The sequence below is a fragment of the Phalacrocorax aristotelis genome, chromosome 4 (assembly GCF_949628215.1).
Source record: "Phalacrocorax aristotelis chromosome 4, bGulAri2.1, whole genome shotgun sequence".
Lineage (NCBI taxonomy): Eukaryota > Metazoa > Chordata > Aves > Suliformes > Phalacrocoracidae > Phalacrocorax > Phalacrocorax aristotelis.
In genome coordinates this window covers 34,720,703-34,745,398 of record NC_134279.1, presented here as the reverse complement: position 1 = coordinate 34,745,398, position 24,696 = coordinate 34,720,703, and the positions used below count along the sequence as shown (strand labels likewise).

Here is a 24,696-nt window from a genome sequence, read left to right as displayed (position 1 = left end):
TACAACTCGGAAAACCGCAGAGCTGGCCCTCACCAAGCCTACAAGCAAAGGACCATCTGCAAGGATAAACAGGGCAGGGGTTAGCGTATAAACTCTGTTCTGTCCTAAGTGCTCTGGATTTTCTCTATTTAACAAGTTAAATGGTCTAGGTCATATTGAAGAATGCAGATGTTGTTCATGTTTAAAAGTCTTTTCTAGCCTTTTTTTTTTTTTTGTGGAGATCAGTGTAGGTCTGAGAAGGTCCTCCTCAAAGCTCTGCCTGACTTTGGACTTGATCACATCCTGTAACTTAGGTTTTAGCCTTTGCTCAGTCCCCTACCTCCAGAAGCAGTGAAGTGTTTTCACAGGGTCTTCCTGCATTTAACTTGTCCTGGATCAGATAGCATTAGCAATAGTTTAAATTCTGACATAAGAGTGGAAGCATCCTTAATGACAGGTCAAAAAAAGCCATGTGGCAGGCACAGAAGACTGTGTTGTCAACAGGGACATCATGGATGGTAGAGAGAGAGATACTGGACTTCATGATGGGAACTCCACAGAAATACAAAGTTTTATTATGGATATCGTGAACCATTGCATCGCCATTGCGTTGTTCTGTCTTCCCTGTGGGTTCTCCTGCTTGGAACCAGTTCTGCATGGTAGAATTTTATTTGTTTTTAGCTGCTGCTGATGGGATTTGAGACATGAAGATCACTGTTTTGGGGCAATGCCACTGGACTGGCTCCTTCCCTACCACTCCAGAAAATAGATTTATTCCACTGAGACCATTGAGCACTTTGCCCACTCAATGGTCTGGATGGATTTTTCCATCTGTGTTCTTTTTTTTTTTTAGCAACCTCTGTCTCAAACGGCTGAGAATCCCAGAAGTCAGTCAGTATATCGATTGCTTTTGTATCTGGTGATACCTTTCTGTTTTTCTTACTCCCAGGAGTCAGCATTTCTCCCTACTGCTGCAGAGTTTTTCTGGTCATCGCTGACACTGGAAGATGCTTCCTCCAACTCTAAGCCTTGTGATATGAGCTCTCAGACTAGTTCTTCAGCTTTGAGAGAGTGTGCCCTCTTATTCTTTGAGTACGCATAAAGTAATGTATTTGGGAGCTGGGTACTTCTTAAAATGTCAAAGTTGCCTGGTTTTCAGATATGATTTGAATGAGTGTGTGCTACATCACCGCAAGCCAGCTTTGCCACCAGACAAGGTTAGGAATAATAATATGTTTTGTATAGCAGCATACATCTTCAGTACCAGACTGCAGAAAGATAAAGTTACAAAATATATTAAAGTATATTTAATGCCCCCACCCTGATCTTCCTTTACTGCTTCAGCTTCTCAGTTGCCATTTTGCTCTCTTTTCTTAAGCTGGAATCTCTTTCTATTAATCTAAGATCTTGATTTAAAATGTCTGGTGCTTCCTCCCCTGCTCTCTTGCCCCTTTCCTTAGGGATAAGAACATAATGCTCCTATTGGGGCAGGAAATAGGCTGTGAAGTAGATGCTGGACTGAAACACAGAAGACTCTAAACTGAAGCTGGCCGCCTTTTTAAATTTCCTCTGCAGTTAGAGACCTCAGTTTTTTGAACATGTGGGCTCTTTGCAGACCAAACAAATGGTGAGACTTAGGTTGGCTTGGTTTTTAAATTTTTACTGTGTGCTTAGAGGGATGGGGTCTGGTTGTAGACCTATTGAAATAAATGGGCCATTTGGGCAGTGGTTAGCTATTCATTTATTGTAATGTACATTGTGTATATGCATAGCTAGGAGACAGTTATGCTCTTCTGTGTGTGTGTGAGGATGCCAAGGAAGAACGCTGTGTTGAAGTACTCATCTGCAGTGTCAGACTGAAGAGTCACAATTACATTGGACGGAGTAGATCTAAAAGTAGTTTATTCTGAAGTTTAACTTATGATTGCATTTCAAAGGACCATATATTGGAGCAAGTTAGTAATTTTAACACAGCAAGAATAGTAAGACTGAATATAGCCATTAGTGGAAGCAAATAAAAATCAGAGTGATATGAAATGGGAGTACTGGGAAATATGATTAGATATACCTTTTGAGGTTTCTAAAGATTACTGCCTGGTCTACAGAGAGCTGGCTAAGTACATTGCACTACTTCCTTCCAGCTGTTACTCTGAAAGAAGAGGGGCAAAAATTATGTTTCTTAGATAAACAGTCCTGTAGTTAATCTGATTAATGCTGATTTTTTCATGATTATAAGTAGGAACGAAGGTCTTAAGATAGCCAATTAATATGAAATCTACTTCATTAAAATGTGTGACCTAGAATCAAAACTTAAAATTTCCAAGGAATCATTTTGATACTACTGTGTATAGTACAAGGAATATTTTGTTCTGTAACTGAGGCTTCCTGGGTGCCACTGTTATGGCAAAGATTACATTTTTTTACCTTTTTTTCTTTTCTTTTAAAAAAAGGCAGCAAAAATAAACTTCTTCCAGGAGAACGATCTGAATGTTTCTTCTGGTTTTTATCCCTGCTTATCCTATATAATAGTCATTAGCAAAACAAGAAGCTGCATACCTACTCTCTTTAAAATGTAAAAATGATCATTTACTAGATATAGAAATATATATCTTCACCTAAAAGGGGGGCAGCTTGCTTTAATGTATTAATATAAGGAGTAAACCTGCTTTTAAAAAAAAAACTGTTAAATGAATTGCTTTTGGTGGGAATTTGTGCAGTTGAAGGTATTGTGTATGGTTTTGTGTAGCTATTGAATAGTCTTGTATTTAAAACCAAGGTTTTGACTAAGCTGTCCTTGCAAATACCGATGGAAAATTTTTAAAAGGAGTCTTTCCACTTGTGAAGTAGATGTAAAGAATAGATGAGTATCAGAAAAAGAGAGATCTTGTTTGGATTGTTCTTTCATTCCTTTAGCGCTTAGTTACCATGGTGCTCTAGCGGGATAGCGTTGCTACAAGGGAAATGGTGCTGGTGTTGTGATGCCATGGTTAAGGTTTTTCATGAGTTTCCAATACAAACAATTTACATTTCCTTTTGTGATAGCTCTCTAGGAATTTCTTTAAATAAATACCTGTGAGAGATGCCTCCGTTTTAGAAGACCAGAAATATTTAAGAAGGCTTTATAGGCTCTTGTGTTTTGTCCATAGCTATTGCAGGAACTACATAGCTTGCTTTCAAGGCCAGCACTTTGCTAACATACCAGACTGGCAGCTTGTCAGTTCAAGCCAGTAATTTAAATCTTTGGTGCTAGTCAAAGCTGTCAACTTAATAACAGCTTATTGCATAAACCAGCTTGGGGGACTTATTCTAGGTCATTAGTATGGGAAGTTTCACATATTGAATAGATGTTTATGACTACAGATTATTTGAAAAGCTAGGCTTGTTTGAAGGAAAAGTAGTAGTTTGCTTAAACAACTCTGCTTTATGTGCACAGCCTTGATCTCTGGAATGGGTAGTACTAGTCACTTCAGAAATGGAGCAATATTAAACAGTTAAGTTTTGATTTTTAAGGAAGTAGAGGGTCATCTGATTTATTTATTTTTTTTTAGAGTCAAATAGGGTAGAGGAAGCAGATTGGTGTGGTAGACATCTCAGTATGCCATAGTGGGAAAGATATGCTTTGCAATGCCTTCTGTCACCACAGAGGTCAATAAAGAAGTAACACGGGAAGTGGTACTAGTGAATGAGTAATGGTGCATATACAATGATTTGGCTAGTATGACCCAGTACACTGGGGACACATACATATTACAGTCATCTAAATGCCTAGTAATACACAGAAAATAATCAATACTTCACATATTTATGCCAGTTTTTCCCCAGAGCCACCAAAATGGTTCATCAGCAGTAGTGCAAAAGCTTCTCACTGCTGTAAGTAGTACGTATGTGGAAATTATTTCCTTCACCTCCAAACACTGTTATCTTAGGGTGATGAGTGAGATACACCCTACCTTGTTTGAAGAAAAAATTGGAAGAGCAAGTGGCCAAAGGCAGTATTTGTAGTGTAATCGTTAGCTAAATTCCACCTGTGTCTGAAGAATGTGCTATGAGGCTCTAACTGACTGTGACTTGGGAGTTGGGTTTTATCTCGTTCTCTGATTACAATCAGTCACAACCCAATCAGGAAAAACAGCAAGGCGCTTTGGTGCAGTGGTGTTTTGAGTCTGACCAGTCCTTATGGAGCCTTAATGGTTTCTGGTGACGGGTTGTCAATGGGCTGACTGGCATGGTCCTCCCTAATTTGTAAAGCTGAACAGGATCATGCCATAAAGCTTGAGTAGGAGGAAATTTTGCCTGTGTATTTAGAAATATTATATTAAACATTGAACAATTTGACTAGCAGTGTTACAAACTTCCTTAAACAGTAAAAAAAAGTATCTGTACTGTCTCAAAGCATTTAATTGTTGAAAACAGGAGCATCTACTATATAATGAACTACAGCTATGATACTAAAATAAATTAATATTTTGTAGTTACCAATTTTACTTTAGATTACAGTCAGGACTAATTGTATTCATTTTGCTGCAGATCAGTATTTCAAAGGGAAATTGTTCTTCCTTTTTTCTCATTTAAAATTTGCTTTATGTATCTTTTAAATTTTTTAATAAATAAAATATGCCCGAACAGATGTTGTGTTCTGGTTAGCCGTATAAGCTACACTAAAGATCTGAAAGTTCCCTCATTAAATGTCTTAAATATTTAATTTCTTGTCTTTATAAGCACTTTTTAAGTTTCTCTTACATGAAGAGTTCCTCATATTTTCTCTTAATATTTTGATTTTTGAAATATTAGATGAGTAAAGCAAAGAGATTCCTTTTCCAGCTGAAGATGTGGGATGATGGGAAATGTACAGCTGCTTAATCTGTTTTCAGAAATCAGGCTGGAGAATATAAAAAGTAAATACTGTCAGAAGCATTGAAGAAAACATTATTTAAGCCTTTTATGTTCCGGTCAATGCAGATGAAGTCATGTAGATTCTTTTACATAATGTGCCCCTTTAATGGTCCTGTTGGAAATCAACTTCTTGGCAGCTGTACGGTGCAGAATAAGATGGATAAAGTTCAGTTCCTGTTTCAAAATACTCCAGTATGAGCATGTCAGAGTTGCACTAAGACAAATTCAGTCTTTTTTCTTTCACGGTTTTATCCCTTTGATGTTAGTTAAACCAACTGTTAAATTAACAAAAGCACATTGGAAAAAACCATAACTCTGAAACATTGTTTGTTAGTACTTTTTGGACTACAATTTGCTTTTTCCTCTGGATCCTGACCCTGCTGAGGAGGTAGAAGGGTGTAACACTGAGGGTGATGGATCCATGGTGAGAAATTGGATTTAGCTCCTTTATTTCTTCATTAAGGCCTTGCTGGGTCTTCAGATCATGTGGCATTCTGCAAGGACTTCAATCCCATGGGTTACCTGGGTGCTGGAGATACATGTATACTTGTAGCCATGGGATCAGCTGATGTCTCTTTGGTTCTGTTTTAGCAAAGCATGTAAGTGCGCTTAATTCAATCCTGGGTAAGCACAGCAATGAGACCTATCATGTATTTGATGTGGTTCTGTGGTTACAGGTGTTCTGAACTGTTTTACTGAAATGGCACTGCAGTCCCTGATTCCAGTCCCCTGTATTTCCAGTTCCCAGTATGAACTGACAGCTGGTTACAAGTCAATTCTCATTTGCCATTATTTGTCTTTTGAATCTTCGAGGGTGCAAGAGTACTAGGATGTTCGCAAAAGTAGCAAGGCAGAACAGCGCACACCTCCTTATGTGGCATGACAGAATGACTGAATGGCTTGGTTTTGCCTCTTAAAGCTTTGCAGATTTGTAGCTACCACGACTTTAATGATGAATAAGAACTACCCATACAAGGAAAGACATGTAATGGTGGCTGAAAGCAAGCAAAATTGAATATATGCTCCATATAAGGCAATGTGTGGGAGACATTCGTTACATACTGAGCATCTGAGCAAAACTGTGTGTCATGTTTCCTTAGGTTCTCAACAGGAGATGTGTAGAAGCAGCAGTGATGACAGGCCTGGCACTCAACTGCAGCATAAACAAGAAGTCCTTGTTTGACAGAAAACACTATTTCTACGCAGATCTGCCTGTAAGTATGCAGTATAGCTGGTCCCTTTATGGCTGTAGGAAAGGACAAGTCTGGAGTATGGATGGCATTAGGGGATGAGTGAAGAGATGTTTTTTCTGTTTTCAGTCTGTGTTCTGCTCACCCCAACAGGATGCTGCGCTGTGCCCTGATGAATAGACAGCTGTACCCTGGTGCTCACTGATTGAATATGATTGCTCTGATTGCTGACTCCTTGCTTAGCTGCACGATTCCAGTAGCTTAATGTAATTGAATTGGGAGCTGGAGCTGCTTTGCCCCTCAAGTTCTCCATTCCTGGTGTTAGTACTAATTGTCTGTTAGGGTAAAAGCAGTCTGATAATAGTCCTTCATTTAAAGTGAATGTATAACAAACACAGGTTCTGGTGGTATAAACATAATAGTGTCTTTTTTGTGTGTGCTTAGGGACCTAAAAATATTTAATTTCCCTTTAAAACTTACTCAGTAGTTCCAAAAAATTAAAAAAAAATACCAAACAAACAAAAACCCCAGAAAACACAAAAAAAAACCAAACCAAAAAACTGAGTCTTTGTTGTATGGTTTGTTGGTAGCTTTCGTATTTGGTAGAAGGTGTCACTGGAAGTCAAAATGCATTTTGCCGCACCTGATATGGGTGTAGAAATACTGAAATCATTTAAGAACCTAACTTCTGTCATTGCAACAGGGTGCAGCAGTGTTTGAGCCCTTTTTTTCTATTTTAATTAAATTAAATCTTTCTAATTTTAAACATTTTTTTTCTGTCATCTTATTTGTTCTGGAAGTTCCATTAAACACTAACCTGTCAAAATGAGGACACTAATTTGATTTCCTTTGATTTTGGGGTGAAGATCTGATGGCTGCATTAAAAGAAAAAATTCTATTTCGATTTTATCTGAGAAAAATCAGGCATGTTAGCTTATCCATTCTTTAGGTGAGGTGTCCCAGACATCCAGAGAAGCGGAGTGGGATACTTCTCAGGTCCCAAATTCATGTGTAGAGGTGCTAAATTATTAACCAAATTGCTTTCTCTCCCAGTCTTTTGTTCAGGCATTGGAAATATTTTGAAGTTACACAAAATCTGTTAAAATACAATTGCTTCCCACCTTAGAAAGATAATTATATTATAGTTGTCCACTGGAGACCTGGAGAACAGAGGTTTCTGTTCTGTTTTCTTCCAGGTAGGGAACTTGTAGCTCTTCTGTGAAGTTGATGTAGTTATTGATTTGGTTTCTGGGGATAACTTTGCTTCTATTTGTGAGTCATTAAGAGGCCCTTTTGTTGGGGGCTCTGTAGTAAGCTATTGGGAATGTGAAACACAAGGTTACCAGTTTGAATTGCCAATTTTTTTTTTTTTTTTTTTTTACTTGTACAACTATCTTAAAGCCCATTCCCAGATCTGAAGGAGAAAAAAGTGACATAGCAGGAAATAACATGACTTTCAAAATTCCTTTACACGTCATAAAGAAGCACCAAAATGACGACAGTCTTGTTTGCAAGCCACCTTTGGTGCTTCTGCTGTTAAACTGAAAACAATCTCTCGTATTCTTGTCGTGTCTGCTGCTATCAGTCTACTGCATAGAAGCTATATGGAAGAATGTTGTCACAGGAAAGAAACTGTATCCATCTGTTTAGAGAGGAGTGAGGTAGAAAAAGGTGTGCACAGCACCAAGTTGGCTGCCCTTGTCTGCAGACATGAGTTACAGGATTCTCTGGTCAGATAAGCGTCGAAATTTGGTCAAAGAGGTGCTGACACATTTTATTAGCTTGAAATACATAATTCTGGCTTTCTACTGGCTGACTTCTGCAGTTTAAGCACTGACAATAAACCGCCCAACCTGCATTTCATGGTGAAACAGTCTAGTCAGGAACCCTGTAATAAGATGCAGAGTTTAGGCTAATGAGCTGTACCGAACAGATAAAATAAATCCAGCTCTTAGAGTCGTTTGACAATGGGATTATTGTTACTCCTCAAAATGGAGCTTTGGATGGGAAATGGGATTCTTGTTATTTATTGTCACTCACTATTTCAGGCTTTAAAAAAAATCATTTTAATTAGAAGTTTTAGGAGATGGGAAGAGCTGTGTGATTAGCATAGGCTGCAGAGAGTCAGTTATTTTGTTTTTCTTATAGTGATTATGGCTAGAAGGTCATGCACTTCACTGCCTATATAAAATGAGCTGTTCAAAGGGCCAGACCATTGTTCTCCATTCCAATGCACTGTCACCAACTCTACATTTTAGAGTAAGTCTGCCCTCCTTGCAAGGTATGCAAATATTCCTCCCAGTTCAATAAAATCTGGCAGGCTTGGTTTTTTAATTCTCACCACTGGAGGCATGAGCAGGCTAGGAAGGAGGAAGAGATGGGAACCCTACCTCAACAGAGTAATTAATTCAATTATATATTTTTACATCATTGCAGTTATTCCAATACCTTGTGTCGTGGTTTAGCCCCAGTCAGCAACCCAGCACCACACAGCCGCTCGCTCACTCCCCCCTGGTGGGACGGGGAGAGAATTGGAAGAGTAAAAGTGAGGAAACTCATGGCTTGAGATAAAGACAGTTTAATAGGTAAAGCAAAAGCTGCGTGCAGAAGCAAAGCAAAGAAAGGAATTCATTCACCACTTCCCACTGGCAGGCAGGTGCTCAGCCATCTCCAGGGAAGCAGGGCTCCATCACGCATAACAGTTACTTGGGAAGACAAACACCATCACTCCAAACATCCCCCCTTCCTCCTTCTTCCCCCAGCTTTATATACTGAGCATGACGTCATATGGTATGGAACATCCCTTTGGTCAGTTGGGGTCAGCTGTCCCGGCTGTGTCCCCTCCCAGCTTCTTGTGCACCTGGCAGGGCATGGGGAGCTGAAAAAGTCCTTGACCAGTGTAAGCGCTGCTTAGCAACAACTAAAACATCTCCACATTATCACCACTTTGTTTCCAGCAAAAATCCAAAACATGCTCCCCTACTAGCTACTACGAAGAAATTTAACTCTACCCCAGCTAAAACCAGGAGACCATGTCACTGGCAGCTCCCTTATCTGGCTAGCAGTTTCCTCTTTGAGTGGAGTCTGAGGCATGAAGTGGCATTTATCAGCTGTGTGCCCTAAGTGGAGTTACAGTGTCTATCTTTTAAATTGTTACATTAATGAAACTGAGCTTTCTCATCTTCTTGATTTCCTCCCCCCCTCCCCTTTAATGAGTTAAGTTCTGAACAGGCAGAGAGGGTTATTCAGCCTGATGGGAGGATAAGTGATAGTGCCAGTTTGGGGATGGAGGTAGGTAACTGGCTTCGGACAAGATTTAACATGATCACAGAAACACAGGAATGGAAGAACCTCTTCTAGTCCATTTCCTGCCCCAAGGCATTATCAGTGAAATTTATGTCATCCTTGGCAACTGGTTGTGCAGTTGATTATTGATATTTCTGCATTAATAAAGTATCTTATACTTGCCTGTATTGAGGAGTACTTGTATTTTTTTCCAGATCTCCAGCTTCTCACAGTTATGTCGAATTCTAGACCCATCTTCTAGCTTGCTTCCTTTCCATAAGCAAAATAACTTCTGAATTTCCATGTGCACGTGTTCTATCTTCTTATATAGGTCACTATGGAAGATGTTGCATTTTCAGTTTTGTTCTTAGTGTGTAATATTTGCACTTGGACATGCTGATGCTTTCTGAAAAGTGAGTGTTTTATTTGAGTATAAATCTAATTTTGTTGACAGGCGGGCTATCAAATCACTCAGCAAAGAGTTCCTATTGCGGTGAATGGAAGTCTGTCGTACAGTCTCTGCATAGACAACAAAATGAGCCAGATGGTGACCAAAACTGTAAGGATTAAACAAATTCAGTTGGAGCAAGACAGTGGAAAGAGTCTCCATGATGACACAAGGAGCCAGACTCTCGTTGACTTGAATAGGGCTGGTAGGCTTGGATTATTTTCCTTTTTTTTTCTCCTCCTTTCTGTGTAAGATGAGTCTTTAAAGGTAAATGGGTGACAGGGAACAGATGAAAAATAAAACCACCCTGATGTCTCTCTCCTTGAAAATAAAAATTCATCCAAATGACCATTACACTTGAAGCAGGGGAATACTTGAATTTTTTAATGGCTAGTGGACCTTTACCATTGCTTTGGTTGATGGCAGTTGGCAATAGCAAGTTAGAAATCTGTTGGCTCTAGTTTGCTGAGAAGTGTATGTGTCAGTCACATACAGCCACTCAGCTATTTAAGCTCTTGCCACTGTGTGCGTTGTTGTTAAAAAAAAAAACAAAATATCACAAACCTAGTGAATCAAGTTTGTGTATAGAAGGAGCAGCTGTTGGAATTTGTCAGTGCATGAGTCAGACATTTAATTATTACCTTTGAAGAAATGTAGATTTGCTCTTTAAACTTTGAAACTGTAAACAGAATGAACCAGATTAGCACACAACATGGGCAGCAACCTTGGTGGCCTAGCCTAACTGGGACACAGTGCTCCGGTGTCCGTTGAAGTTAAGGGCTATGGCTGCTTGTATTCTTTGAAAACTGGATCCTAAAGCCTAAAACTAGACTACATCTGTTTACAGTTCTGTCTGTTCCAAAATTAGTTTAAGGTAAATAAATTTGAATCTGGAATCATACTGGCTTTAAATGGGAGTTCTGATAGAGAAAGGCAGGGTTGGAATGTGTCCTTCTGATCTGCATGTCATCAAAGGGAGGAGGATTGTCCTTGGTTTCTCTGTTCCTTTAAAAAAATAGGAGGAGAAGTTTTTATGGCAATGTGCAGCCAGGCCCATAGTGACAGTTACTAAATAATACTTTTTTTTCTTTTTTTTTTTTTTTTTAAAAAAAGCCCAAGTGCTTTCATGTGTTTAGCAAGTTGCACTCTAATATGCCAAGATGAAAAGCTATTGTTGAAAATCTTCCGTCTCTTTCCCTGATAGGAGTTGGCCTCATGGAGGTTGTCATGGAGCCTGATATGTGCTGTGGGGAAGAAGCAGCTGCCGCAGTCAGAGAGCTTCAGCTAATTCTTCAAACACTTGGGAGCAGCCAGGCAGTCATGGCAGGTACAGAAGGGGGAAGGGCATGTTCCCTTGTCACCAGTAATTCTCTGCATTTGCAGGAGTTTTACAGCTTCTGGTTATTTTGCTCTGTGGTTGGTTATAACACAGTCTTTTCTAGCTGTTGTTTTTACAATCCTCAGAGCCTGTCCCAACGTCTGCCGTGCTTCAGGTGTCCTCATGGGCCTGCCTTTGTCTGCAGAGCTTTGCAGTGCTAGGTTTTATATTGCCTCACACAATAATTTTACAGGATAAACCTAGGCAGGAAGGAATGTCCCCAGGGTTCTTGTGGTGTTTCTCCCTGCCTGTCCTCATCTTGCTTGCCACAGCACTGCAGCACAGAAGATTTGAAGGATTAGTTGTAGAATATGGAAGTTAGGGGACAAACTAGTTGTGCTCGTTTTGGCTGGGGTAGAGTTAAATTTCTGCATAGTAGCTAGTATGGGACCATGTTTTGGATTTGTTTCCAACACTGGAAACAGTGTTGGTTACACAGGGATGTTTTACTTACTGCTGAGCAGGGCTTACACAGAGTCAAGGCCTTTTCTGCTCCTCACCCCACCCCACCAGCGAGGGGCTGGGAGAGCACAAGAAGCTGGGAGGGGACACAGCTGGGACAGCTGACCCCAACTGACCAAAGGGATATTTGATACCATGTGACGTCATGCTTAGCATATAAAGCTGGGGGAAGGAGAAAGGAAGGGGGGGGGACGTTCAGAGTTATGGTGTTTGTCTTCCCAAGGAATCGTTATGTATGATGGAGCCCTGCTTTCCTGGAGATGGCTGAGCACCTGCCTGCCCATGGGAAGTGGTGAATGAATTCCTTGTTTTGCTTTGCTTGTGCAGCAGGCTTTTGTTTTACCTATTAAACACTCTTTATCTCAAGCCATGAGTTTTCTCAGTATTACTCTTCCGATTCTCTCCCCCATCCCACCCAGGGAGGGGAGTGAGTGAGCAGCTGTGTGGTGCTTAGTTGCCAGCTGGGGTTAAACCATGACATCCCTTTTTGGTGCCCAGCATAGGGCTTCTTCAGCATGCAGTGCCTCCTTCTCTGGCAATATTCCAAAATCTTTGCCTTCTGGGCAGTCCATGATCAGTTCCAAGATTTCTGGGTGACTGGGGTTTCCTATTCAAGCCTGCTTGGTGATCAGTATAACCCATTTACTCCCCATAGCATCAGCTGCGTGATGTGTAGAGGCCAGCCTCCCTTTGAACATCCAGCCCAGCTCCGGCAGTTGAGGTGCCCTGAGGAGCTGTGATTCAGTACCAACCACTTCTGAAGTAGCTTGAACTCCTTAATATGCTGCCAATATCTCTTTGTCAGTTGGAGTATAGCGGGCCTTGGACCCTCTATATCCCCAACTCCAAAACTGCAGGGATCAACCTCAGGCCTCCAGAGGCTGTAGGTAGGGCCGTTCTCCCAGGCTGTGGTGTCAGGCACATTTTTTACATCTTGTCCTGCCCAGGCTGGCCCAAGGGCTACTGCATGAACTGTCTCCTGTTTAATTTGTTCAAAGGCTTGTCGTTGCTCAGGGCCTCATTTGAAATCATTCTTCTTCCAGGTCACTTGATAGAGAGGGCTTACGATCAGACTGTAATTTGGAATATGCATTCTCCAAAAACCCACAGTGCCCAAGAAAGCTTGTGTTTCCTTTTTGCTAGTTGGTGGAGACATGGCTGCTGTCTTGTTGATCACATCCATTGGGATCTGACATTGTCCATCTTGCCATTTTATTCCTAAAAACTGGATCTCCTGTGCCAGGTCCCTTGACTTTACTTTGTGTTATGGTGAAACCAGCCTTCAGAAGGATTTGGACTATTTTCTTCCCTTTCTCAAAAAATTCTGCTGTGTTGCTCCACATGATGGTGTCATCAATCTATAGCAGATGTTCCAGAGCTGCACCCTGTTCCAGTGCAGTATGGATCAGTCCATGGCAAATGGTAGGGCTCTGTTTGCACCCCTGGGGCAGTCGATTCCAGGTGTGCTGGACGTCCCTCCAAGTGCAAGCAGACTGTGGCCTGTACTCCACTGCCAAAGGGTTTGAGAAAAACACATTAGCGATATCAATTGTGGCATACCACTTGGCTGCCATTGACTCCAGTTTGTACTGAAGCTCTAGCATGTCCGGCATGGCAGCACTCAGCAGACATGCCCTGGCCATCTGCCAGCAGAGGCACATCACCATTGCTGTTATCAAAATGTTCCCAGGCATAGTAGAATAAGATGATAAGCAGTATAGCAGTGCAGTAAGCAGCAAAAGCGAAAAGAAGCCACAAATGAGCACTAGACTCTAATACACAGTAAGGCAACAAAGCCCTATGGAAAACACAGGAGCCTGTCAATTAATATCTAAACAACAATAACAGCTATAAATTTGATCTAGAACATTCCAATCAAATCCGTTGTTACCGGTAACTCTTCAAGCCCTATGTTGGGTGCCAAAAAGGGCTGTCATGGTTTAATCCCAGCTGGCAACTAAGCACCACACAGCTGCTCACTCACTGCCCTCCCTGGGTGGGATGGGGGAGAGAATCGGAAGAGTAATACTGAGAAAACTCATGGCTTGAGATAAAGAGTGTTTAATAGGTAAAACAAAAGCCTGCTGCACAAGCAAAGCAAAACAAGGAATTCATTCACCACTTCCCATGGGCAGGCAGGTGTTCAGCCATCTCCAGGAAAGCAGGGCTCCATTGTGCTGCATGGATCGTCTTCTAAGTTGTGTGTCAGGTCCCAGCTAGTCATAACAATGGGTGTAGGCAGTAAACTTGTGCTGGTGTCATAGGTGGGATGGAGTTAATGACAACGCATAGCAGGTATCGGACCCTACTTGGTCATTTCACACACACACTCTGTCCCTCCCTCCCCTCCAGCATTATGTTCGCTAGGTCTCAGCTTTTCTTTCTCCCAGCAGGGAGACCACTGCTGGTCTGGGAAGCTGGGCCAGAAAATTGTGTTGGTTCGTGCTGTGCAGCAGGCTTGCAGACCCCAATCTTCGGTGTTAGAGTCCAAGGTCCCTAGGCATCCCCTGGCATTTGTCTCCGTGCATCTCTCTGATCTTTGGGATCCTCCTCCACCTCCAGGTTCTCCCTAGCCAAGATCACCGCTATATTTCTGAGACCACTTCGGGAACCCCAGCTTTTGACACCAGCTCTTCTTTCTGGAACCTTAAGGCCCCAATTTTCACAACAGGTGATGTGCAGAAGCACAGCCTGTGATCAGCCTCCTGTCTCATGTCTCTCTATTGATTGGAGGATTCAGGTCATGCTATTTTTGCCTAGTCCTAATATTACCAAAATTTACAACCAGCCGATGGTTACAGCTGGCAAATAGCAGGCTTCTGCTTGAGACTTTAAAAGCACAGTTTTGGGCATTCTTCCCTTCTACACATACACCCAATTATGAGCTGCCTATTAGTGCTCACAGTGTAAGCTATGTTTTTGCCTGTGGCAGTTGGCCTTGCTCTGCTGGCAACAAATTCAGGCCATAGTATAAGTGGATGCATTTTCTAGAGAACTGGGTCAGAGCGGTGCATGTATCACTCCAATAAATGTTGGCCAGTGATGCAAATCGAATTTAATGTAGGGGGAAATAATAATTGCTAGACATTATATATGTCTCTGGATCTTTTCTCACACTAGCGTTACACATGTCAAATGGGGAACAGTTGTTAATATTAAGCCGCCAGTTTGCATGCTTCTTCAGAGGCATTTGTGGACATTTATATATATACCATTTATCACTACTGAATTTGGCCCTAAGGTTGCCATTGGAATTGCACTATGATATCTTTTATTGCAATGAGATTTCTGACTTTAGAGGAGAATTCCAGTGTTGGCAATATTTTTCTTCTGGTATAGTTGGCTTTAAAAGTATTTGGATTTTTTTTTCAAGGTGGTGTTTTTAAGGGCTTCCTACTCTTGTTTTCCCTCATCATAATTACTTGCTTTCAGATAAAGACTTTATGTTCTCATATTTTACCTTCATTCTACTTGTGTGTTCAGTGAAGACAAGTGCCCAGTTTTATCAGGTGTAGTTTCATTAACAACAAACAGATGACAAGATTATTTCATTGCAAAGTGAAAGGAAAAGAAGCTGTCCTTAAAGTTGGGTTTACAGGAAAAAAGCTTTTTTAAGAACATTTGGGGCCTGATTCTACTTTAACTTATGCCCGATTAACTTCATTGTCTTGTCCCATTGACACCTATATCCAAGTAGAAGCAGGTCATGTCTCAAAATGAAGCAAGGGCAGGACAAGACTATTCCTCTTTTGGAACAAGTACTCATTTCACCCCAAAGAGGGAACACATGCAAAACACTTCTCTTTCAAGAGATGTTGGATCACTCCAACACCTTTGTCCTTCATTTGCATGTTTGGCAAGACTCTATGAAGACAGAGGAAATTAGTGCGCTATCGTCCAGCCTACTTTTACAAAGTGTACCAAGGCCTCTCTAGTCAATTTATGTCTATTGACTGGAATGGATTCTGAAGCTGTTGATGTCTTCACAGATTTAACTCAAAGCTCTTTTGCGCTGACTTTAATAATGCTACTGTATCTAAACAGTAAATGTTTGTTTCTTTCTGTGTCTGAAATAAAAAAAAAAAAAGGAAGGCTACAGATGTTCACTGTGCAATATGGGAAAAATGATGTTTCTTTTTAATATAACCTCTTCTGCTTGTTTATTCCCACCAGTTGAATAACTGTGGTAAGCCTTTTCTTCTCAGAGGGGACGTCTTTAGAGGGACAAAATTTAGAAAGATACGATTATCAGTTACTTGTGATTGAGTCATTAAAGATCTCTAAGGACGTTATTCCATTTTGGACTAAAAGTGCAGGATGCTTTTATATATAACTTTGTGTTCAGTTTCTGGTTTTCGCAGCCAGGGAAATTTGGGGCAGGGGGGAGATTGCATTTTTTTGAACGAAGGGAAGAAAATTACAAAAATATCCACTACTTCTCACATTTTGTCCTTGAGCTGTAAATTTGCAAGAACACCTTAGTAAATCTCTTCAACATAACTGTAGGTTCTTGTGTTCCATGCTAGGGTAGTATATATCCATCAAATTGTAATTCCAAAAGGTATTTTTATGCTCTTTTTTAGAGGAATGGAAGCTCACAGTCCACCATTTTAAATTGCTTGTCTAATTCTGCCCTTTGTTTAAGAGCTGTGAATCAGAGGCTTTATTCACTATATGGCTTAGATAATCTGTGCTGCATGGCACCATGCAGTTTTCTCTGAAAAGAATTATGAGCAATAGTATTTTTTTAAAAAGCAGTATTCTCAGAAAATTTTTAATTATTGGAGGCAGAGTCTTGAGATGGAATCACAAAGAGAATGCTGTGATGAGGTGGTTGTTACTTCTCTCTGGACATATGGAAGCCTGCTATTAATTCTCTGCACATGACATGCAGTTTATTAATGCATGCCAAGGTTTTTACTCTAGTTTACAGAGCAGTCTATTCTGTTGATAAAGTTTCCTTTTACAGAGGGTCAGCTGAGAGTGGATGCCAATGTTTCTGTGCATCACCCTGGAGAGCCTTACGGAGTGAGGACTGAAGTGAAGAATATCAATAGCATACGCTTCCTGGCAAAAGCCATAGGTAAATGATGGTTACTTCATTGCAGGAGTATTGTAGGTATTTTATGTGGTCTGACATGAAATATGTCAGACTCCTGAGTACAGTAATTGGCCTTAAGTGCCCTGACTAGCTTCATCTGGGTGCCCCATCCATGCACCTTGCCCCTGGGTCCAGAAGTTCCATTTAAGTTCAGGCTGGGGCCTTCAGACTTTGCCTGAGCTACATCACAGGCATGCCATTTTTCAGTCCTGGCTCCTGGACTGTGCACCTGTTCTGTAGTCTTGTTCCCAGTCCTGTCTCTGGGCTTACCTCCTGCTGCTTCTGACTGAACTCCCTGGATGGACCCTGGACCCAACTCATCCCCTCACCTTGACTCTCAGTGGACCCTGTTAGTAGCGCATGCCTCTGCCCAGTGGGACTGCACCAGGCAGTGAGGGCACTGCTTGTGCTGTGGTCACTCTCAGCTCCTGGCTTATCCCTCCTTGTGGAACCATCCTGGTGTCTGACAGAATAAATCTCAGTATGGGGTGCTGTGGGGATAGCAGCCGTGTTAGTCTGCAGTTTTCTTGCGGAGGTAACCCTCTGCCTGCAAGAAGACTAAACCAGATGATTCAATGCCTAGCATGTTTAGCCCGGAAATATGTTAGCAGTAGCTGCGTCCTCCAATGTAGATGATTGCTTTCCACGGAGTGTGGTAGGTGGTGGTGTGTATGAAGTTCAGATGCAGCTTGGGTATGAGCAGGAAAGGATGATTATTACATCTCCAAAAGAAAACTTAACTGGGTGATTGGAAGGTTGCTAGGAATGTATGGCTTGGCTGCAGTGCCTGGGAGAAAATGTGTCTCTGTTTAATGGGAATGAAAGAAGATGAGGAAAGCACACAAAGAAAGAAACAGTGCTGGAGAGAGAGACAGTGACTGATAATTCTGCCTGTAACTACTGCTGTTGATTTCATTTATGTTAAAACAACAAACTATATTCCATTATTGCATAGGAGTGAAGAATGAAATAGGGGAGTGTACAAAAGCTAACAGCGCAGTACAACAAGCTTATTCTTTTTCCTTCTGTTTCTGTCAGACTATGAAATACAGAGGCAAATCGAAGAACTTGAAAAAGGAGGAACAATTCTGAATGAAACAAGAGCCTTCGATTCCAAGCTTGGGTAAGTTTTTATTTTGGAGGAAGATCAGGAATCAACAATCAGGCTTTAGAGTGCCACGGATACCTAGTGACATGACCAGGAGAGGTAACACGGTATTGCTCAACTTCTGTCTTCTAAAGCTAATGTTCACAAGCACAGTTTCCTCGCAGGTAGTAATTTATTCTTAAAGTTGAGGCTTTTTTAACAACAGATTGTGAGTTACTTCAAGTGGTGTCTCTGTGAAAAAGACTGTCCCGTTACATACACGCATTCTCTGAAGTGGCTTTAAGAAGCTCTCCTGATCTTCATGAGGCGAAGTTTTTGTTTTGTATTTTTGCCATAAAACTAATTCTGTGGTGTACCTCTTACCACATCTTTGCTTTGTTTTTATTTCAGGTGCACGGTACCAATGAGAGACAAAGAAGGAAAACAGGATTATCGGTATTTTTTAAAATAAAGTTAACATTTGAAGAACTGAAAATTAATTTTGTTTCTTAGGTGTAGTGAGTGTAATGGGCACGTAAGGTTAGTCAGTATAGTGAGTTTGTACTAAAAGTTTACCTTCCACTGAAAGGAGAAGAGACCTATGAAAATCAGACTTAGTCTGAGTAGTTCAGACTTAGAACTGCGTCTCATCTCTGCTAGAACTCATAGACCTTTCCCAAAAACTAAGCTGGAGTACTTTAGCTCAAAGTGGATAAGTTGAAGGTTTACTTTGTGGCCAGTACAAGTGTATTCTTAAGAATGCCTGGCATAAAATATAAGAATATTCTGAGTTAAGCATTGCTCCCGCTTGAAGTAAATACTGAGGGAAGTGATTTTCAGATAGCAAGCCCTGCCTGTCCATGCTTAGATCTACATATATTCTACCACTGGTCTTACTAGAGCAGAGCAAGGATTTTGAAAACATCTCACAAACTTTTACATTTAAATCTGCTTTTTAAACTATTGTTTATAGAAATGCAGCAGAAAAGACACTGGTCATTTTATGAATTCCATATTATGGTAGGGGCTGGCTTCAGACTTACTTAACAAGAATAATTTGAAGAAATGCAAAAGAAAATTCTTGAAAACCTAGCAAAAACTGGTGAGTCAAAGATATTTTAAATAAAGCCCAGGAAGCTTATTACTAGTACTAAGGTTATGATCAGCACTAAACAGTGCTTTTCAGATTTTTTGTTACTTACTGCTACACATTGTATATTAAACTTAAAATCTATGTTTAGGCAGATTTGAAATAGAAATCATTATAGTAAATGTTAAGGGTGCCCAATGTCCTTTATTCTGATATTTTTGAACCCCTCATTTGATCATGTAAGGGTGATCTTGCTCAATGCATGAAGGCATGCTTCAGTCACAGTTATTGGAGTGGTTTGAATTGGTCTTCTCTTTAAGGGAGCCTTTTGTTCTGTGGTGGCACCCCGCTGAACACAGTAACTTTGCTTTTAGCACAGCATGAGATTTCATCAAGATTTTTGAAGTTAGTCTGGAAAAGGTTGCAACCTGCCCAGATCACTCCTGGCAGTTGTCTGTCAATCTGTGATTTCCCCTGCCAGTCCGATCCTTTTCTGTCCAGGTCCACAGTTCATGCTTGATGCCAGAAGGAATGGGTTGTTTCCAAATCTATTATTATTGTTGTTATTTTTTATTGCTATTTTGGGTGCACAAGTGTTCTAATTACCCCTTTTCTATCACCGACTTTGACAATCAGTGGCAAATACTCAAAGAAAGAAAATAGGGGCTTTACAGCAGTTTGGGGGCTGATCTCGTGTTACTTAACAGTGGTATAGCAAGTCACGAATTTTTAATATTTTGTTTGGTTGAAATAGTAATACAACTTCCAGGTAAGTGTAAACTTGTGATATAAATTTTATTTATTGTTGTTTAGCTTCTGACTGAAAAGAATCATTCTCACTAGGTTCATGCCAGAGCCAAACCTTCCTCCATTGATTCTGTACGATGCTAAATCTTTGCCAGCTAATCTGAACCATCAGCAAGTAGTAAATATTGATTGGATTCATGAGAGACTTCCTGACCTCCCCAGTGTGAAGAGAGCAAAGCTTGTTGAACGGTATGGGATTCTTCCTGAACACAGCTTCACCTTATTGGTAGGTCTATTGATCAAGTGCTAAAATAAGCCTAGAAACTTCGAAGTTGCACGGCTTTTGAAAAGATTTACAAATGTCGTATTAGCCAGCTGTCAGTTCTCATGGATATTTTTTAGTTGGAAATACGTCCAATGCATACTTTTTACCTTTGGACCATATACACAGGAGGGTGGGAAAAGGAAACCATACACAGCGTGGCTGGAAGAAGCATTTCTCATGCAAGGTGCAGTCAAATAACTATTATTTAATATTGGTCTTGTGTGTCTACACATGGATGCACCCGTGACTGGCTGCAACAAACGTACAACTTCCTGCTTGACAAATCCTTGTCTGCAAGTGCCTGCGTTCCTCGTCTCTGGGTCTAGTGCAAGGCTGGGCACTTTGTCAGTATTTAAAAAATTAATAGATGTGTTTTCCTGTCTGCAGAAGCAAAACCCAAAGTTTAAATCTTTCAGCTTCGTGTGCCCTGGTTGATCTGGCTTCCACATTGTTTTGAGAAAACCCAGACTTATTCCACAAAACAGCTGTATAACATCAACTTTGACCTCACAATAGGTTCAGAAGAGGAAGAAAAGGATGTGGGAAATACGGATATAAATAAGGAAGTGACATTAAAATCTCATAACTTCCAAAATTGTTCTAAAGGACCTTGAGCTCCTTAAATACAAGCTGCATCATCTCCATTTGCCAGTGATAAGTCTGTGTAAGGGTTAGTATACCCACCCAAGATTAGACATTTCGCATTGCCAGTTAAGCCAGGACAGTGTCCTGCTTTGGTTACCTCTGTGATTAGTGGAGACAGAAAGAAAAGGACTTCACAGTAACATTCAGAGCAGAACCGAAGTACTTTAAATTGTCCTCAGGAGAAGTTCCTTTCCTTTGACTATAAATGGAGTGCACCTAGCTTAACTACCTAATATCCTTCCCTTCTGTGTCTGTAATTTAATACACATTTACAGAAGGTGGTTCTACAGCAAAAAAAATGGTTCTTTCTTCTGAAGAAAACTACTGGGAAAACTGCTCTTGTTGTGGTGTGCCGTTTTAGGGAGTTGCAGATCGTTTACTGTTTGGTGGGCAGGTGAGTCTTAAGTCTCATCAAAGTCATGAGGCTGCAGTGATAGCAGCAAGAAGTGTCAGTAGTATCTTACCTTTCTATTTCATTGTATTAGCTGGAAAATTTGATTCAGCAGCCAGTATTCCTGTCCATGCATGTATTTTTTCACATCAACATGTTTCTGACGTATTAAAATAAACAGAGCTCAGAAGGGCAGGTAGGTTCTGAACTCTTTTTTTATTCTTCTCCCCCTCTGTGGTGGGTTGACCCCTCCCAGCTGCTAAGCACCACAGCTGCTTACTCATTCCCCACACCAGGGGGGACAAGTGAGAGCATAGGAAGAGCAAGAGCAAGAAAACTCATGGTTCGAGATAAAGACACTTAAATAAGTTAAGGGAAGAGGAAGGGAAAAACCCACCTTCCACAAGCAGACTGATGCACAGCAAATCTCCTACCAATGACTACCTCCCCAAAAATCCCCTTCCCTCAATTTTTCTAGTTGAGCGTGGTGTTATATGGCATGGATTATCCCCTTGGTAAGTTTGGGTCAGCTGTCCAGGTTGTGTCCCTGCCACCCAGTGTTATGCCCACCCTCAGCCTACTCCCTGTGGGGGACAGAGTGGGAAAAAGAGAAAGCTTTGACGCTGTGCAGGTACTGCTCAGGAGTAGCCAAAACACCGATGTGTTGTCAGCACTGCTTTATTCGCAAATCCAAAACACAGCACCCTCCAGGCTGCTCTTAAGAAAATAAACTCCATCCCAGCCAGACCCAGTACATCCACTCTGTTCACTTGGCATCAACCCACCCTTTGCATGTTTCAATTTTGCTAGTATTGATGGCTTCTGCTGTGTGGTTTCTGTCGTCTCTATCAACTAGCCCTACGTATTTGCCTCAACAGGCCTTTCCTTCCACCTGTTCTCTGAAATAGACTATTGCCTTTTATTTGCTTTTCCCCTTTTAACTTTTTTTTCCTTTTTGCAACATGTAAGACAATTAATGAGCTCCAAGCTGAAATTTGGGATTCAGCTTGTAATAGGATAATGCATCCATTTGAATGCATGAAGCGAAGGCGTTCTTCATTGCAGGCCTTCTTTTATTGCACATTAGAATGTCAGCATGTATACCTTCCATAAAAGTTGCTTGCCTCTTCACTGGGAGACTAGTTAACCTTAATTCATCTGAAAATGGTATGTCCGTTGCTGTGTTAAGCTTACATCAGAAGTTGCAGAAGATTCCTGATAGGGCCAGATGCACAAATCTAATGAGCATTCTTTCAGGTTAGAGCGCCCAGGAGTGCTCATTAAATAAATGGCAGTGGTAGAGGGATGACTAAAATGCAAAATCTCTGTTCTGCGCCAACTTGTTAGAGAAAACATTATGCATCAAAGTTATAATGAAACAATACCATACTTCAGCGTGCAAGTTAGTTTCCGAGCTTACTTCATGAGTTTTATTCTCATATACAATAGCTACCTTGTATGTGCTGCAGTCCTGAGAATCTGAGACTCTGCTTTGCCTAATTACAAGGTGTGCTGAAATGGAAGGGGACCAGTACCTATTAATATCTTTCTATCTGAAATTTCTTAAGCGTAAACTGCTACATTTTTGACAGTTTTGTATAAATTGCAAAAATAAATGAAGTTTCTGATTTCCTTCATGCAGAACCCTTCTTATTCATAAAGATACAATTCTTTGAGCCACATAGACTCCATGGTATTTGGGTACTCAGTTTCTGCATGCAATTTCTACTTTGCTGTGTAAACCGGTAGGCTGGCAAATACTTTGCACAAGAAGGATCTCCGACAAGTTTGCCAGTTATGGAATTGTAATATTTTTGTCTTGCTTCCTGCTGAGTCAAAAAATAAGATGTGTTGGCATAGACATTAATGTAACGTTTTGTTTTCCAAAAGCATGCTAAAGTCCAGGGAGATCCAACCAAAAAATAGATGAGTTGTCACAGTACAGCATTGGAAAAAAACAGCGTGATCGCTTCCTTTCTCATCTGAATGCCAAGTCTTCCAGTATATTTACTGTTTTCCTGCTTACTCAGATAAAAGTGGCAGTTCCACTTGGGCTTTGGCTTATTGCTTTGGTGTAACAATTACATTGGTGAGTCCTTGGCACAGTGTAGGAGCTGGGTTTGACCGTTTTGTTTACGACATGCCATCCGCACACACGGTGTGCAGGTGACTTTATATTTATTTTTAGAACTTAAATCACTTTATAAGAAGCTGTAGGAAAAAGTTTGGACTTCCTTTGACTGCTCTGCTTGTCTGCTATAATAGGCTAGATTTTCTGTTTTTTCCCCTGACAGTCTTGCACATTTTTGCAGCAGTTGTTACCTCACAGTTGGTTATTGTGGGAGCTGAGATGGTGAAAATGGGAATAAGAAAGCAGGAAATGACATTTTATTTGTTAACATTGATGTAGTTTTCTTCTTCAGTTCTTTGGGAAACATTATTGGTCTTTAAAAGCATAAGTTTGCATTACAGACCCAATGTCCCTAAAGATTGTACCCATGGTATTTTGTAAAATAATGTACTGTTTTAAACTTGTGTTTAAAAAGCATCTGGAATCAATCCACCACTAGTTTTTTGACATCTCAGTACTACTAAATGATTGTTTTAAACCATGTTTAAGAAAGAAATTTGCATCTGGTAGAAATATTGGTATGTCAGTTTTCATGCCGGTGAGACTCTAATGAATAAGTTACGGCATATTTGGTGTGTAATGGGAACACCGAGTGGGCCTGGATCACAAACACAGTGCTGCAATTCCAGATTTCTCATTGTCCTTCCAGGAAGATTAAAATAGATTATTCAGAATTAAGTGAGAACAGTCGTTAGCGTTCCTGTAAACCGGCACGTTAGAGCGCATGTTGGTTTTCAGCTCAGATCTATCACAAGGGACAGGTATGTGTGTGTGTTGGTAGTTGGAGTGAATTTGGCATGAAGAAAGTTGACCAAAATGCAGAACAAATTAAAGTCAAGTTCTAGTAGTACAGTATCTAGAAATTGAAGCTAACCAAGTTATGCCTGCATTTTTCTAATATGGCAAGAAAATAAGGAAAATGTTTAATTTCTGTCAGTCATTTTGATGTTTTGACATTCTTCCGTATTCATTTCAGTCTAGCATTGCTGGGTTTTCCTACTCTTTGGCTACCGAAAATGACAGTCACTTTAAAAAATCTGAAATGAAATGCAAAGGAATTTTTGAATATGTCTGGTTTTATGTGCACAAGTAGCAAGTATAGGGTTTGGTGCCTGGTAGCATATGTAAGTCTGTCTGTCTGAGTATGCCTGGTCTTTTTTCCTCTTGTTGCCTGGAAATCAGCTGATTAAAATGTGAAGGCCAGGTATGTTTGTCCTTGATTTTTCAAGGGTCTGGCAGCAGGGTCAGAGCTGTAGCTCCAGCCAGGGTGTTGGTATCCATAAATCTGAATGTGTCCACTGCTGGAGATACGCTCTCCAGCCTATGCATGATTAAAGCGCTGGACAGGCTGCGTCCGAGTTGCGTAGCCTGCATTCAGACACACGGCATCTGCCGACATTGTTTTCGTGTGCATAATCCTGTAGCTGGACCTGTGGTGCCTGGAGTGTTTGTAAAACCTTCTGCAGCATGTGTAAAGAAACCAGCATTTATACATGCTCGCTCTTTCCTAAGTAAATTGGACAGGTGTTTTTGTGGAAGGGAGC

At 40.8% G+C, this 24,696-nt stretch overlaps 1 protein-coding gene across 1 annotated transcript in view; it reads left to right on the top strand.

Annotated features, from left to right (window-relative positions):
• Nucleotides 1-24,696, top strand: part of GATB (glutamyl-tRNA amidotransferase subunit B) — a 48,598-nt gene that overhangs the window by 12,380 nt on the left and 11,522 nt on the right. The window contains exons 3-9 of the mRNA XM_075090931.1: nt 5,973-6,086; nt 9,802-10,000; nt 11,000-11,122; nt 16,605-16,718; nt 17,775-17,859; nt 18,235-18,279; nt 19,757-19,946. Of these exons, the coding sequence (XP_074947032.1) occupies nt 5,973-6,086; nt 9,802-10,000; nt 11,000-11,122; nt 16,605-16,718; nt 17,775-17,859; nt 18,235-18,279; nt 19,757-19,946 (870 nt within the window). The remainder of the gene's footprint in view (nt 1-5,972; nt 6,087-9,801; nt 10,001-10,999; nt 11,123-16,604; nt 16,719-17,774; nt 17,860-18,234; nt 18,280-19,756; nt 19,947-24,696) is intronic.